This window comes from Mobula hypostoma, chromosome 4 (genome assembly GCF_963921235.1).
Source record: "Mobula hypostoma chromosome 4, sMobHyp1.1, whole genome shotgun sequence".
NCBI classification, from domain to species: Eukaryota; Metazoa; Chordata; class Chondrichthyes; order Myliobatiformes; family Myliobatidae; genus Mobula; species Mobula hypostoma.
The window spans coordinates 115827089-115842111 of record NC_086100.1 but is presented as its reverse complement, the minus strand read 5'-3'; the positions used below and the strand labels follow the sequence as shown (position 1 = coordinate 115842111).

The window sequence follows — 15023 nt, the reverse complement described above, 5'->3', positions numbered from 1 at the left end:
CATGCTTCATGCCTTGCTGTGAGAAACCTCTGTTATCGGGGGACGAATCTTATAGACACCACTAATACTTAAAGATCATGCACTTTGTTGAACAGTTACAATGTTGCTTTTCAGACATCAGGCTCTTGTGACTGAGACTGAATGGGCTCTTGTCATCATTTTCCTTTTGTTGCTACAGATCCTCCTGGTACATGCTTTCACAGTGCAGCTCCAGCTGTCTTATTCATAGGTCCTCCCTATGCAATGGCTGAACTCACAACGAATGGGACTCTTAACTGCTGCATATTGTACATCAATAGCTTTCAAAGTAAATGGCTCTGTCTTTTCTAACAAATGAGTTGTTATTGCTGCTGCTTTAAATGAACAACAGTCTACAGAACGAAGAACTTTTCATATTTCCTTACAATGCAGGAGGAGAATATTAGCCCCATCAAGTATATACCAGCTGTCAAAGGAATTCTATTCCAACTTATTTCTATTGTTCTATTTACTTTCCCTATAACCTATCCTTTTACGTGTGTCCATTAACAATCTGCAGCTGCTTTTCATTAAGGTTTGGGAAATGAACCACAAAGCAATTCATAGTAAGTATGCTGTATGTCATGATGACTTACAACCTGTATAATTCAGATTAACAAATCTTCAATATATCAATCCCTTCAAAAGATTGCTTGAAGATAAAACACACTGAAAACAGCATATTATATCAAACAGAGAAAGTCCTCAAATGAAGCTAATAGTACTTGGCCATGAGCAGAGTAACCAAATAATAGATGAAACAACAGCAAGATTTGAGATTCAACTTTAAAATAGCCAAAGTATAGCAGGAAAAAAAATGCTTACAAAATGCTGGAAGAACTCAACAGGTCAGGCAGCATCTATGGAAAGGAATTAACAGTCAATGATTCAAGCAAAGACCTTTCGTCAGAACCCATTTGGGGTCTCGGCCCAATACATCAGCTGTTTCTTCCTTTCCACAGATGCTGCCTGACTTGCTGAGTTCCTCCACCATTTTGTGTGTGTTATTCTGGATTTCCAGCATCTGCAGAATCTCCAGTGTTTAGGAAAACATATTTATCAGATTTATGCATCAAATTCAACTGAGGTCCAGTGAAAACTTAAAACATTGTCATTTGTTTGCTTTTGTTTTATATTCCTGCTATGGCATCCGCAAAGATCACAGACAAAGTTAATAAGTTGCGCTCAATAAAATCCACGTTCAGACTCACACAGACCATATCATGAGATCTTCAAGTGCGGTCAATCTTAAACCAATAAAAACTATTTAACAAGGTAGAAGCAAACACTCCTCACAGCCTCTGGGCAATTCAGTTTACCTTTCAATTTAACAGATAAAAACTACAAAATGATGAGGGTGAACATTTTTTAAAATTCTGGTGTTCATTATTATTATTATTATGATAAATCAGATTATCAGAGAATAAAAATTCAGCAACCAGTCTATCAACATAGTGCATGGCTTCTGTTATGTTCCAAAACTACAGGGAGAATTCTATGCTGTTTGCAGTGAAGAGCTAGTACGTATTTGAATTGTAAACAAATATATTAAGAATATAAAAGTTACGCCTTAAGAAGAACATATAAGGAATCAATCTGCAATATGGTACATAAACTCAATGTAAACATACTATTTAAAGGGAATAAAAATGGTTGCAATCTCAATAATATATTCAACGAAAGTGAGTATACAACAACACAACTCTAAATATTTATACTTACTGCCTCAAAGCTAATAAAACTTTATTGCAAATTGACTAATGATATACTGGTTGATGGGACAAAAGAAATGTAATAATTCTATGAATAATTGTGTACTTGTCATTAATTTTAAAATTTAGGGTTTTATAAAGGAAAGACACCATTACAGTTAAGTTACATCATGAAATCTATTAAGACTAAGGGACTGGTTAAAATCCAATTCTTAATCGACCATCAAAATTTCAGTTATTAGCCAACAATTTATCATCACCGATTAAAATAGCTATTTCAGTAAATGACACGGAATAAAACATAGTGAGCAAAGATTCTTCCCTCTTAAATATAAAAAAAGAAAGAGAATATGCAAGAATTATCCAGATTAGGCAGGAAATTGAGTTTTAGAATTTACTCACCTGGTGTAGTATTAAAATCGAGAATGCGATGATGAGATTGCAACAGGTCAGGATTACTAGATGATAAGGTTCCACTTACAGGCAGTGCAGGTGCAATATGTCTGGACTGTTTTAAACCAACTATGCTGTCATCCTGGGATTGACCAATACCAATATCACTGTAGGAAGTAGAAGCACAAAACTGGATAAATACCGCCAAACTTAAGCTACACATATGCTGCACAAGCATAATAAAGAGAATTCAAAGCACACCAGTCTAACAAATCAATGCCAGAACTTACTCTCCACATGAATTTTCCCTAATTTGCACTGACTCTCCTCACAGGTACATCCTCCTACTCTGTGTTCAAGTGCTTTTTTCCCCAACCTTCCACTTAAATACTATTTGCTCAACTTTAAACCACAATGGAAACTACATATTTGAGGAGGAAGTGGAAAGTAGTTCTGACCAAGATTGTCAGTCATGATTTTTATAAATAGCTGAATGGCCTACTCCTGCTCTTGTTTTTCCATGTCCTTAAGTAACTTCAATAAATGCTTACATTGAATCAAGCAATGCTGTGAAACCAAGCACTTCATATTAACTTCGTCTCCCCTGAGCAAGCAACTACCTGAGCTACCATAGACCTAAAAGATACTCCTACTGTAGTTTGGTATCGATGTAATCATCTCATCTCACGTGAAGGCCACATATTTGTGATTTTTCAAACCCAATCTTTATTGTGATCCCAGAGATAATGCATTTCAAATAATTAACATCTGAAAGAGGACACGTGCTATTGGACCCCAGAGTCCTATCTTGAATCTTACTTTCTTGAATTTTCAAGAAAGAAGGAAAATCCAACTTTGGTAAATTCACAGGTTTTCCTGCTACCTGCTATACCAGGTTCATTACCAGGCTCCTCCTCAATCACCACCTCCTAACAGTCAAAATTCTGTCCATCTTGAGGGTGCATTAGATCCAATGTTCATAACACTTTGGACATGATCTTTATCACACATTAACTTCAATAATATAATAATAATTATAGTAATAAGTACTTTATTGATCCCAAGAGGGAAATTATTTTGTTACAACTGCAACATTTAAAAACACACTTAGCAATAAAATAATAAATAATATTAATAAGTACAGAATGATATACATAATAATTTACTAATGTGTAATAATAATGTAAGAAATAATAGAACAGACCATAGTACTCTGATATGTGTTCGCCTGTCGCACAGAGATGAAATGTTGTATATGCTTATTGCATTGGATAGGAAAGATTTTCTGTAGCGATCCTTGTGAGCGCAGAGCTGAATGAGCCTGTTCGAAAGGGTGCTCTGCTGCTTTTTCAGTCGGTCATGGAGAGGATGTGCCTGATTGTCCATAATGGATAACAGTTTGTTTAGCGACTTCGTCTCCACCACTAACTCAAGAGCGTCTGGGTTGTATCCAAGGACGGACCCAGCCTTTTTGATGAGTTTATTTAGTCTTTTTGCATCACCAGTACCGATGCTGCTCCCCAACATAAAGCTGCAAAGAAGATTGCACTCACTACAACAGACTGGTAAAAGATCTATAACATCCTGCTGCACACATTGGAGAATCTCAGCTTCCTTAGAAAATAGAGTCTGCTCATCCCCTCCTTGTAAATAGCTTTGGTGTTGGTTTTTCAGTCAAGTTTGTTGTCAAGGTTAACACTTAAGTATTTGTACTCCTCCACCACCACAACTTCTTCTCCCAGAATGTATACAGGACTTGTTGCAGTCTTCTTCCTAAAATCAATCACCATTTCAGTGGTTTCGGCCACATTCGGGAGCAGATGATTCCTCCGGCACCACTCCATACACCTGTCCACCAACCCTCTGTACTCCAACTCCTGCCCACATTTAATACACCCAGCCATCGCAGAGTCATCTGAGAACTTTTGCAAGTGACAAGACTCAGATTTGTACTGAAAGTCTGAGGTGTACAGTGTGAACAGAAACAGAGACAGGACAGTCCCTTGTGTGGCTCCAGTGTCACTCTCCATCATCTCAGACAGAGAACTACCCCAGGTATAGAGACTGTGGTCTATCTGTCAGGTAGTCAGTAATCCAGAGATAGTGGATTTGTCTATGCCCATCCTTTGCAACTTCTCACTCAGAAGTGGCTGAATTGTACTTAAGGCACTGGAAATGTGATTCTCACAATGGCACCAGCATTATCCAGGTGGGAGGTGATGGTAGTTGGTGGCATCATCCACTTAGTAGGCAAACTGTAGAGGGTTCAACAAAGATCTCGCCTGCAGTCCAAGGTAAGTCAGGACCAGCCTCATCAGCACCTCAGCACTTTCATCACATGAGATGTGAGGGCAATTGGTCTGTAGTCATTAAGTTCAGATGGAGTCACCTTCTTGGGTACAGGAACCAAGCAGGAAGTCTTCCATTACACTGGTATCTTTTCCTGACTCACAGACTCAGATTGTAAAGGTGCTGCAAATTATCAGACAGCTGGCTCACACAGGCCTTCAATACCCTGGGCCGATACCATCCGGGACAGCAGCTTTGCCGATGTCATCTCTACAGCTGTCTCCTAACCTGAGCTGCAGCCACAGTCAGATGGGGGAGGGTGGTCATCCCCATGGAGACAGGATACCCCAAAGTTGAGGGGTTTGGAACATGAGCACTCACCAGAGGGGAGGGAGGAGTGTAGGGAGAAGGCTTCAGATGCAGGGAGGCTGGGTGGTTTCGGCAAGTGAAGGAGGAGACAGCAGAAGGTCCCATCCTGAACCTGGTGAAAAACAAGTTCAATTCACTGGCCCTATCCAGGCAGTTCTCAATCTTGCTTTCCTTAACCGTGAAGCCAGTGATCCTCTTGTAGGATTAGAAACATAGAAACATAGAAAATAGGTGCAGGAGTAGGCCATTCGGCCCTTCGAGCCTGCACCGCCATTTATTATGATCATGGCTGATCATCCAACTCAGAACCCAGCCTTCCCTCCATACCCCCTGACCCCTGTAGCCACAAGGGCCATATCTAACTTCCTTTTAAACATAGCTAATGAACTGGCCTCAACAGTTTGCTGTGGCAGAGAATTCCACAGATTCACCACTCTCTGTGTGAAGAAGTTTTTCCTAACCTCGGTCCTAAAAGGCTTCCCCTCTATCCTCAAACTGTGACCCCTCGTTCTAGACCTCCCCAACATCGGGAACAATCTTCCTGCATCTAGCCTGTCCAATCCCTTTAGGATCTTATACGTTTCAATCAGATCCCCCCTCAATCTTCTAAATTCCAACGAGTACAAGCCCAGTTCATCCAGTCTTTCTTCATATGAAAGACCTGCCATCCCAGGAATCAATCTGGTGAACCTTCTTTGTACTCCCTCTATGGCAAAGATGTCTTTCCTCAGATTAGGGGACCAAAACTGCACACAATACTCCAGGTGTGGTCTCACCAAGGCCTTGTACAACTGCAGTAGTACCTCCCTGCTCCTGTACTCGAATCCTCTCGCTATAAATGCCAGCATACCGTTCGCCTTTTTCACCGCCTGCTGTACCTGCATGCCCACTTTCAATGACTGGTGTATAATGACACCCAGGTCTCGTTGCACCTCCCCTTTTCCTAATCGGCCACCATTCAGATAATAATCTGTTTTCCTATTTTTGCCACCAAAGTGGATAACTTCACATTTATCCACATTAAATTGCATCTGCCATGAGTTTGCCCACTCACCCAACCTATCCAAGTCACCCTGCATCCTCTTAGCATCCTCCTCACTGCTAACACTGCCACCCAGCTTCGTGTCATCCGCAAACTTGGAGATGCTGCATTTAATTCCCTCATCCAAGTCATTAATATATATTGTAAACAACTGGGGTCCCAGCACTCAGCCTTGCGGTACCCCACTAGTCACCGCCTGCCATTCTGAAAAGGTCCCGTTTATTCCCACTCTTTGCTTCCTGTCTGCTAACCAATTCTCCACCCACACCAATACCTTACCCCCAATACCGTGTGCTTTAAGTTTGCACACTAATCTCCTATGTGGGACCTTGTCAAAAGCCTTTTGAAAATCCAAATATACCACATCCACTGGTTCTCCCCTATCCACTCTACTAGTTACATCCTCAAAAAATTCTATGAGATTCGTCAGACATGATTTTCCTTTCACAAATCCATGCTGACTTTGTCCGATCATTTCACCGCTTTCCAAATGTGCTGTTATCACATCCTTGATAACTGACTCCAGCAGTTTCCCCACCACCGACGTTAGGCTAACCGGCCTATAATTCCCCGGTTTCTCTCTCCCTCCTTTTTTAAAAAGTGGGGTTACATTAGCCACCCTCCAATCCTCAGGAACTAGTCCAGAATCTAACGAGTTTTGAAAAATTATCACTAATGCATCCACTATTTCTTGGGCCACTTCCTTAAGCACTCTGGGATGCAGACCATCTGGCCCTGGGGATTTATCTGCCTTCAATCCCTTCAATTTACCTAACACCACTTCCCTACTAACATGATTCTTTGCCCTCCCTCAGCTTTATCCTCAGTTCACTCTGTACTCACCTCAGTACTTGTCTTTCTCCAGACCTGAAGGCTTTCTTCTTCATAGTCAAAATTTCTTTCAGCTCACTGGTGATCCAGGGTGTCAACAGGACCAGGCTGTGATCACCCCTGCTGTGGGCACTTCCTGGAGGTCCAAGAGCCGTATGCTCCACAACCACTGGACTAAGTGTGTAAATGTAGGAGGGGACTATGTTGAAAAATAAATGTGCTAGGTTTTCTAAAATTGACTCCTTCTACCTTAGGCCACGAACTTATCAATCACCCCATGCAAATGATAAAATCCATTATCAGTTCCATTCAGGAAGCTTGGACTTCCTTGTCAGAAAAATGTGTGTGAAAATCCAAGACCTCAAAATTGCCACAAGATACAAGTCTATAGAACAGTAATGCTTTCTGCCCTCCTACAGATTTTTGAATTGTGACCAGATGGCACTATAAAATATTTAATAGTGTTTCCACAATATCTGGAGGACTGATAAAACTGCAACTTCAGTTACAAAATTCATATGACCTACCATACTTGTACCATTCCAGAATAAGCCCAAGAATACAAAGGCATAGCAGTGAACTAATCAACTAGTAAACTAGAGGCCCGGACTAAGATAGCAATGAGTTCAAATTCCACCACGACAATAGGGGAAAATAAATTTAGTTCATGAAATAATCTTCAGAAGTTCTAAGTTCAAAATAAATTTACTATCAAAGTACATTCAGTACCTATAAAAAGTACTCACCCCTCTTGGAAGTTTTCATGTTTTATTGTTTTACAACATTGAATCACAGTGGATTTAATTTGGCTTTTTTGACACTAATCAACAGAAACTACTCTTTTGTATCAAAGCGAAAACAAATTTCTACAAATAGGTCTAAATTTATTACAATTATTAAACATAAAAAAATTGATTGTATAATTACTCACCCTCCTCAAGTCAGTATTTAGTAGATGTACCTCTGGCAGCATTACAGTCTTGAATCTGTGTGGATAGGTCTCTATCAGCTTTGCACATCTGGACAATGCACTTTTTCCCCATTCTTCTTTACAAAACTGTTCAAGCTCTGTCAGATTGCAATGCGATCGTGAGTGAACTGCACTTTTCAAGACCAGCCACAAATTCTCAATTGGATTGAGGTCTGGACTCTGTCTTGGACACTCCAGGACATTAACTTTGTTGTTTTTAAGCTATTCCTATGTAACTTTAGCTTTCTGTTTAGGGTCATGGTCTTGCTGGAAAAGAAGTCTTCTCCCAAGTAACAGTTCTCTTGCCGACTGCATCAGGTTTCCCTCCAGGAATTCCCTGTATTTTGTTGCATTCATTTTACCCTCTACCTTCACAAGCCTTCCAGGGCCTGCTGCAGTGAAGTATCCCCACAGCATGATGCAGCACCACCATGCTTTACGGTAGGAATGGTGTGTTTTTAATTATGTGCAGTGTTTGGCCAAAAAAACTCAATTTTGGCTTCACAAAACCACAGAACCTCCCTCTAGCTGACTTCAGAGTCTCCCATATGCCTTCTGGCAATCTAGCTGAGATTTCATGTGTTTTTTTATCCAACAATGACTTTCTCTTTGCCACTTTCCCATAAAGCTGCGACTGGTGAAGCACCAGAGTAAGTTGTTCTCTCCCATCTCAAACACTGAAGCTTGTAACTCCTCCAGAGTTGTCATAGGCCTCTTGGTGGCCTCCCTCACTAGTCCTCTTCTTGCACGGTCACTCAGTCTTTGAGGACGGGCTGCTCCAGGCAAATTTACAGCTGTGCCATATTCTTTCCATTTCTTGATTGACTTAACTGTACTCCAAGGGATAGTCAATGACTTGGAAATCTTCTGGTATCTATCTCCTAACTTGTGCTTTTCAATAACCTTTTCACGGAGTTTCATGGAGTGTTCTTTTGTCTTCATGGTGTAGTTTTTGCCAAGATACTGATTCACCAGCAGTTGGATCTTCCAAATACAAGTGAATTTTTACTACAATCAATTGAACACAGGTGATCTCCATTTAACTAATTATGTTCTAAAACCTATTGGCTCTACCAGTGATGTGGTGTGTCATATTAAAGGGGGTGAATACTTCTACAATCAATTATTTTGTGTTTTATATCTGTAATTAATTTCACTTTGTAGAGATCTGTTTTCACTTTGACATGAAAGAGTATTTTCTGTTGATCAGTGTCAAAAAATCAAATTAAATCCACTGTGATTCAATGTTGTAAAACAGTAAGCCATGAAAACTTTCAAGGGGGAGTGAATACTTTTTATAGGCACTGTATATGTCACCAGATACAATCCTGAGATTCATTTTCAAACAGGCATTCACATCCTGAGAGACTAATGGCTGCTTTTTTTTTTGCTGCTTTTCTAGATTGGCTGAGACCAAAGAAGTGGAAGGAAGTCTGAAAGCACATTAAAACCAGTTGCCAAGATTTACAAGATGTCACAATGTATCACTCTACCAAGTATTTACATACAGCAATTGGCTAAACTATTCAATCATGCTTTCTTTAGCATTTTAATTCTTGGGTGAATACTTGAGTGAAGGTAGTTTGAAAACTACATGGAGAAAAATAAACAGCAAAGTCAAGAAGTTTTTACAAGAAACTTGTTACCAAAACACTATTTGATCAACCACCTTTCAAATATGATTATTTATAATTGTAATAATTGAAAGATCATTGAGCAAAGATTTAACAATGTAATAACCAAAGCTTGCCCAGCAGAGATGAGGTCTGAAGAGAATCAACAGGACACAACCAAAAACATGGGCCAAAAGAACAATAAAATCTGCTTCATCACATAAACAAAACATTTGTATGGTAGTCAGGAGCCAAGCATACTGAAGTTGATCACTGCAAGGTCTAGAAAATGGACCGTGATGTTCTCTTGTGATGTCAGAGAACACAGGGTCAGGTGGAAATCTATAACCTTGCAAGTAATGTGTAGAACAGAAATCAAGGAATTTGTAACCTGTGCTTGTTTCCTTCTCAGTTATGGGTCACCTTTTGATTAATATTTAAAAATGGTAATGGAAAGGTGACGCAAAACTTGGTACAGTACAAGACTATATAAAACCTATTTATGAAAATGCAAGAATACTTAGTTGTTTATAAAATTACTTTTGACTGAAGCCACAGTGAGTTATTACAACTGCACCAATGGGCCTTTGTCATAACAATTACCATAGAGAAATGCACCCACAGTGACCCATTAACAAAACTAAAATGCAATTATAAACTTAATTATAAAACAAAATAAATTGCATTTATTACTTCTAACTAGAATTGCTTAAAGTTTTGAATTAGATTTGGACTTGAATTCAGTGTTTAAATTCAATATAATTGTTTAGTTAATTGGGTATGATAGTATAATTAAGAAATATTGCTTTAACGCACAGGAGGAAAAACAGGTCACCTAGCAATTAGTAGGCTATTATTCAATGAACATGTTCAAATAAAATTCCCTCAAGATGCAAAAGATCGAGTTTGTTTCTCTTAAGTACCATGTACTTTTCCTTCATTGCAGGGTGAACAGAGAGGAGAAAATCAATGGAAACATAGTGATTACATTTTTATGAAGCACAATTCTCTTACATGTGTGAGGAATAACACACGTGAATTAACAAAAGAAAATGACTATGCACATAACATTTATAAAATATACATGAACTCAATTTATCTGTTAAGATTTATCTTTTACAGCCTCAATCAGGCATTATTATTCTTGCCTTGAATGAAATTCATAACCCTGAAGTAGTGATCTCAGATGCTTGTCATAGTAACAGTTAACAGCTGCTACATTTCTCGAAAAGACTGAAAATACCTCGCGAGTTTTACAGACCTACTCAACATCCTCAAATGGTTATGGCCAGAAGGTAAAATAACTTCAAATGAGATTGCTACCTCAGGTAAATGAATGAAATTAACAATACTTATGCCAAAAAAAATGAAGGAAGAAATAGGCACAAATATCATCTACCATTGCATACTCTAGTTCTATTCCCAATATCAATCCATCTTTTCACTGCTCATCGACTTCCACTCACTAATTCCTTCATTTGATTGAGATCTAATAGTAGGTTAGGAAATTATACACCATGAAATTATATGCTATGCAGCAACTATTAGGCTATTTTGCTTTCAATATACGATTTTTTTCAATGCCTTAATGGTGTGGTTGTTCACCTACTCGTTTTATTCATTAAAATAGGAAGTAATCATTTCTGGAAGAGAGGTAACTGGTTCTAATGCCCAGCATTAGACATTTATGCACAAACTTTATGGTCAACATCGAAACAGCAGCATTTACCACTGATGAAGAAATGTGTACAATTCTCCTTTCTCAATATTGACAGTTTTCAGGTATAAGTTCTAAGAAAAATATTGGCATCCAGATATAATGATGAAGGTCGTGGAGCACAGTTCATGATGAAAAATTCACAAGATGGAAAATTAAGCAGGAGAGGGAGGGGATTGGAGGGGGTGGAGGGGTGAGTAGGAGGGAGAAGGACGGGGGCGTTGGGGAAGGGAGAGGTGAGGGCGAAGGACAGGGTGAGGGCTGAGTTTACACACATTCTGATTTTCTAATGTGAATTCATTCAGGAGACTACCTCAACCTATAGTTAAAATCCTGCGTGAAGGTTTGGGCACCCCATATAGAAAATATTACACAGCATTATTTGTATTGTTCTGTGTTCTAGAAGTTAAAGACATTTGCCCCATTCATAGAAATTTATTTAAATATGGAATAATTTAACATTACTCCATGTACTAATGACTTAATATGGGAGAATTAATGCAAGTTAAAACTACTGACAAGTAAATAAAAACTAACAATGGGAAAGAGAAGAAAATAAACAAGCTTAGGAGTATGCACCCTTTCTGCTGATTCAACACATTCATTTACATATTGTTGAAAGATCAATATTTAAAATAATTTCACTGGACTATCTCAATAATATCAATGCTCTACTTATTCAACAAATGTTAATTATTCAAGAATGATCAATTCTTGCAAAATATTGGCTTTACCAAATACATGTCACACAATGCTTCTCAAATATTCATGAGTGATCCATTATCAAGAAAATTCACAGCAAAGAACATCCACTTACTTATAAGGTTTTTGTGGAAGGATGCTGATTCGTGTCTTGTCCAGTATTTTCTTCAATTTGTTCCGTCCTACTACTGTATTTGCCTTGGACTTCTTATTTGCTTTATCTAATCCGATCACCTGTTCAACATCAACAGCAAGGTCAGGGATGGAGTAGCGGCTGCCTTTTTTGTCACCAATTTTTGGTAAATGCGGAGCACCATTTCTCTTCTCTTCTGCAAGTCTGGATAGAAGTTCTTTAAATACTGTGTAAAAAGCAGAAAATTACATCAGCCAGTTTTCTGACCTCTGAACATTTTTGATTTTACAAGAGGTTTTGACCACAAAATAAATTTAATGGGAGGAATCTTCCATACAACTACCTATTTAATACACAAGCTGACTGTACGCAAAATGCTATACAGCCATCTATACACATATCATGAGCACTTCAGCATGAAAATAAACCTTAAGTTCAACTTATCTAGTTTGATAATAATTAATTTGAATGGCTTTCCCACCACATTTAATAACTTGATATGCATTATCTTTCTACAGTGAATAAAATTGCTCAATTTTTCTTGTTGGTCCACAGTTGGGCCATCCCTGCAGAGATACTTGGGACAACATCCAAGCTCAAGCTGCTGACTGGCAAGGGAAAATTATGTTATACAACGTACAAATATCAAAAGATATCCCAATTACCTCGATGGAACATTCAAAGCATATACATTATTGAATCCTCCATCACCATCTTGTGATCACCTCTGTCACAAGTTAACTGCACAAGGCACTTACATTCTTAGTTACAAAAACAGGTCAAAGGCTTTATGTGCTCTGATAGGTAACTCTGCTATTCATTGACCAGAGCCCTTCCACAAGCAGAATGACACAAGGATATGATGGAAGATTCTCCACCTGCCTGGCTATGTAAAGGGTCAAGAATTCTGAAGAAGCATGCGCCATTTAGAACAAAGCTGCCATCTTCCTGCCATTCCATGCACCATATTCATCACTTACACCCTCCAGCTCTGCCACACTTTGGCTGCAGTGTCCAGCAACTGCAAGATATATTTTAACAACCTGCCTCCAAATCAACATCTCCCTCATACAGACAGATAAAGCTAGCAAGCAAATCCAAACATAACACCTGGAAATCCCTATACAAATCAAATACCATAACCTTTTGCTATTATTCACTATTTCAGGGACCAACGCCTAGCTGGTTCAGGGACCATGCCCTGACTATTTCAAAGGCTAACTGGCCTGTACATTTTTGCCTTCTGTCTCCTACCCTTTCAAAACAAAAGAGCTGCATTTCCTATTTTCCAATCCTGTGATACCTTCCAGGAATCAGAAGTTTCAGTTATCTCACCAGCCACCTCTTTTACAACCACAGGACAAAGACTATCAGGACCCAAAGCTGAAAAATAGTCTTTTAAGGCACATTTTTGCTTAATTAATTCAGTTATACATTTATCTTTTGATGGCCTTAAGAAAAAGTACTAAATTGGTAATGTGAATTGTATGAAATTACATTTGTATTTGAAAACCTACCAAACAAGTTTGTTTTCACAGTGATAGACAAATGAGTGTTGTTCCTTAGAATTTCCAAGGCTTTAGGTAACTGAATATTCTCAAAGTTTTGTCCATTAACTTCCATTACCTGAAAAAGTAAAAAAAGTTTTCCATTTTGATTTGTACCAAATATGTAATGACAGTCTCAAAAAATCATCAATCTAATACTGCTGTTACAAACTTTAATGCTCGCCAACAAAAAGTTATTGGTCAGCAATGAACTCTCAAGAAGCTACTTAACTGTAAAAATAAGTAGTTAAGAATGACTGAACCCAACTTAAATTTTATTGGAGAGAAGTAATAGCTAATTAAGCAATGCTATGTATGAACAGTTTTGCAAGTGAAGGTTATTGTACATACTACATTATGGGAACTAAATTCTCTGAGCTGATTACTGAAAATGCCAGTAGAAGGTGGCAAGAATACCAGATGGTTGGCTTGATGGCACAGTTATGTTGTAATACTTCTAATGTGCCTAAAAACAAAGAATAAATTACTTAGTGATTTTCAGTTATATAACCCTTTATTACACAGGAAAATCAATCTTGTGAGGTTACCTTGTGATTGCAATAGTTCTATTTACAAGAATTTCATTCCAAACACGTGTACTATCACAAACAATACAGAAAACTACAATGAAATTTCTAGTTGTCATTTCAAGTGGAGGCATGTGACCAAAGTTTGACAACTGGGTCCAGACAGTTCTAATTTTTCAAACTGTCATTGATCCTGTCATTTCTGGGATTACACTAACAATACACAAATTAAATAGATTAATATTTTCATAATTTCATAGGCTAAAAGTGGAAAAACTATTTCCAATATGTTAGATAAATAGGACAATTAAAATGATCAAATACTGTAGCAAAATTCTTGATGACACAAAAATGTCAATTAGTAAGTGATGAAGGTAATAACCATGAAAGAAAACTTAAAGGAAAGCATGATGCAAGCAAGTGACAGCAGCCAATACCCAATGAGTCTCCCTAGTAACCATATACGATGGTTGAAAGGGTTATTCATGGATCATCCCTCAACATCCATAGTGCATCAGATGAAAATTTGAAGCTCCACCTGACTTACATCAATGGCTGTGTCAATCTCTTGCTGCATCTTGAAAAAAAGGTAGCTGCACAGGGTGAGGATGGTAACAGGAGAGTGTATGGGTGGGTGTCGGTGCAAAAATCACCACCTGTAAAGCCTACTCTGCTTTGCATTACTTCAGTGATCTTCCTCCTTTACTAGTAGTAATGGAGCTGGAAACAAAGATAAATGAAAATAAATAGTAAAAAGATGCATTATATTAAGCCCAGGTAAGTTAACAAACAGAAAATAATCCAAGTCTTTTGGACCAAATGGGCAATTTGTGTGTGGAACCAGAAGATGTAGGTCAAGTCTTTACACCTTTTCTGTTACATACAAAACACAAGAACACTGTAGCTTGAGAATTCAGCGAGGGGGACAATGGAATTCTACAACAAGTTATGAGAAAAATGGTATGAAATAATCATAACAAATGGTATCAGATGAATAAATTCCCAAGGTCTCATGAAATACATCCCAGGCTGCTATGGGAAACAAGGAAAGAGATTCCTTGGTCTCTAATGGAGCTTTTTAAACCTTTACTGGCACCAAGATGCAGATGGCTGGAGGACAGCAAACAGAGTACCTTTATTCAAGGAGGGATAAGTCTTAG

At 38.3% G+C, this 15023-nt stretch overlaps 1 protein-coding gene across 6 annotated transcripts in view; it reads right to left on the bottom strand.

The window, feature by feature from the left end:
- The window catches only part of rapgef2b (Rap guanine nucleotide exchange factor 2b), a 393855-nt gene that overhangs the window by 86334 nt on the left and 292498 nt on the right, over window positions 1–15023 (bottom strand). For all 6 annotated transcript variants that reach the window (XM_063046413.1, XM_063046414.1, XM_063046416.1 and 3 more), the window contains 3 exons: window positions 13307–13415; window positions 11772–12015; window positions 2133–2290 (listed from right to left, as the gene is read on the bottom strand). In XM_063046413.1, the coding sequence (XP_062902483.1) occupies window positions 2133–2290; window positions 11772–12015; window positions 13307–13415 (511 nt within the window). The remainder of the gene's footprint in view (window positions 1–2132; window positions 2291–11771; window positions 12016–13306; window positions 13416–15023) is intronic.